Genomic DNA, 2,019 nt, shown 5'->3' on the forward strand with positions numbered 1-2,019 from the left:
TCTACAAGCATGGATATTTATTCTGTGAATAAAAGAACACTACATTCCATTGATCTCTAAACTCGTAATACAAGTCAGTAAGAAGAATAATCTTGATTCCTTCTCTCCTATATTTTTCTTATAGGTAAAGTTGGCAAATTTATAATAATCAACAATATTGAATGCATGACTTGCAAATCTGAACATAAACGGCGCTTAGTTATTTGTTAGTTTTCCTGATAAATCATTCTATCTCCGTATCAATTACATCGAAAGGCATATTGCATCTTTATCAAATAGAAGCACAGATCCTAATACAAGTTAACATTTCGCGAACTAGACAGCAACATTGCCCATTTTGTTTTACAGGGCCAATAATTAATAACCTAAAGATACTAAATTCATTCTCAACAAATTATCAATACCTAATAATGGATTTCGTATGCCAGTAGTTGGCTATTGATACCCAAGAGAATGCTTGATACTGGTAGAAGAAACATAAAATAGTTTGGATTTGAAGATGCTGAAACCCACACCAAAGCTTCCTAGCCACGCCAGCTGTTCTGCTTCTTCGCTTCGAAGGCAGCTCCATCGTTAAGCATGTCCTGCGCATCAGTTTCCATTCCAAGCTTTGAGAGAGCAAGTGCTTGCAAGTAGAAGGCTGTTGGCCATTCGGTCATGCACACCTGAGCTTGCATAGCATCACGTAGGGCCAGCTCTGGCTGTCCGTTCATCAAGTATGACAGGCTCCGCCTTGCAAAGACGGTCGCAGAAGGAATTGACATCATTGCCACCAACTGAATTATAAGGAAAAAAAGAGGGGAAATGATATCATTTTCGCTGTGTAAGCAACACATCATATGGCTTGAGAAATGGGAAAGATACCATTGATTAGAAACCATGCACAAAATAGATTTACCATGAAACTAGTAAACGCCTAGTTAACACTTAAACATGCAAGGGAAAATTGAATTCGTTGGCAGGGTTAAGACTGGTTAACACTGGAAACAAGGAATGCAAATGGAGCTAAGAATACAGAACAGGTCTTCTTTTTTATTTACCATATTTTTTATCAAAGCTTCTAGTAGCCAGACTGTAGTGATGGTCATTTAAGGCATATTGTTATTACCTGACTGCTAGAATGTCGAAGACTTTAAAGATATGAGTTGTCCTTCACATGCTGCAATTTCCCAACATTTACTAAAAGCTAATTTCATTTATTCCTGTTGTTACTTGTGTTTTCAGCATATAATTAATGTTATTGGCAAATAAATTAGTTGTTATTTTCTTTCCAGAAAAAAATCTATAAGCAAATAGCAGCAGAAGCTTATAATTATAAACCCACTAACCTGAAATGAGTTAGGTTTGTGGGGAAGCAAATAGATATGTTATTGAACATAATATGATCTAAAGAGATAATACAAGTAGGAAGCATATCAAGTCTTCATATTGTCAACTGTTTCAATAACCCCTACAAAAGATTATGATAACAATACTTACTACACTATCTGAGACTAAGAAGTAAACTGAAGGGTTCTAAGAACCATTTTACGATCATAGTATACTATTGAAGTGTTTCCTTCAACCAAAAGGAGGCGTAATGTCAAGACGCAGCTTGTGGCAACAAATATACATAAGTTGATATTGAATCATACCTTGGAGTAGTATTCAATAGCATTCTTGAAGTCCTTGTCTCTGAATGCAATGTCACCAAATTTCTTCGTGTTCAGCATCTCTTGCACTTGTTGTGTCCATTCTTGGAAGGAAAGCTTTTACAACAAAGTCCACAAACATGCGAATTGTGAGATTTTCAAGACTTTATAATCAAATTCCAAGTATTACCACAAACAAAAGGTAGGGAAAGTAATTCTATGACCCGTTAGCATTTTTCCGATTAAAAATGGTCATTCCAATGATGTTCATTGAAAATATTATCCTGTTGCAGAAAGTTCAAAAGTTTTCCATAGCAAGTGCATGATATGTCGTAGGTCACTTGAAGGAACAATAGTAATAACCCACTACCATTATTTCAATTGAAAA

The 2,019-nt window shown here is 35.6% G+C and overlaps 1 protein-coding gene across 1 annotated transcript; it reads right to left on the reverse strand.

Annotated features, from left to right (window-relative positions):
- Positions 1-231: 231 nt before the first annotated feature.
- LOC141817856 (serine/threonine-protein kinase BSK2-like) lies at positions 232-1,744 on the reverse strand. Its single transcript, XM_074705481.1, has 2 exons — positions 1,635-1,744; positions 232-776 (listed from the first exon to the last, which is right to left on the reverse strand). The coding sequence occupies exons 1-2, from the start codon at positions 1,710-1,712 to the stop codon at positions 525-527; spliced, it is 330 nt and encodes a 109-aa protein (XP_074561582.1). The 5' UTR covers positions 1,713-1,744; the 3' UTR covers positions 232-524.
- Between the last annotated feature and the right edge of the window lie 275 nt (positions 1,745-2,019).

The sequence above is a fragment of the Curcuma longa genome, unplaced genomic scaffold (assembly GCF_044706935.1).
Source record: "Curcuma longa cultivar G26 ecotype Majalengka, Jawa Barat unplaced genomic scaffold, ITB_CL_G26_1.1 contig_22222, whole genome shotgun sequence".
Lineage (NCBI taxonomy): Eukaryota > Viridiplantae > Streptophyta > Magnoliopsida > Zingiberales > Zingiberaceae > Curcuma > Curcuma longa.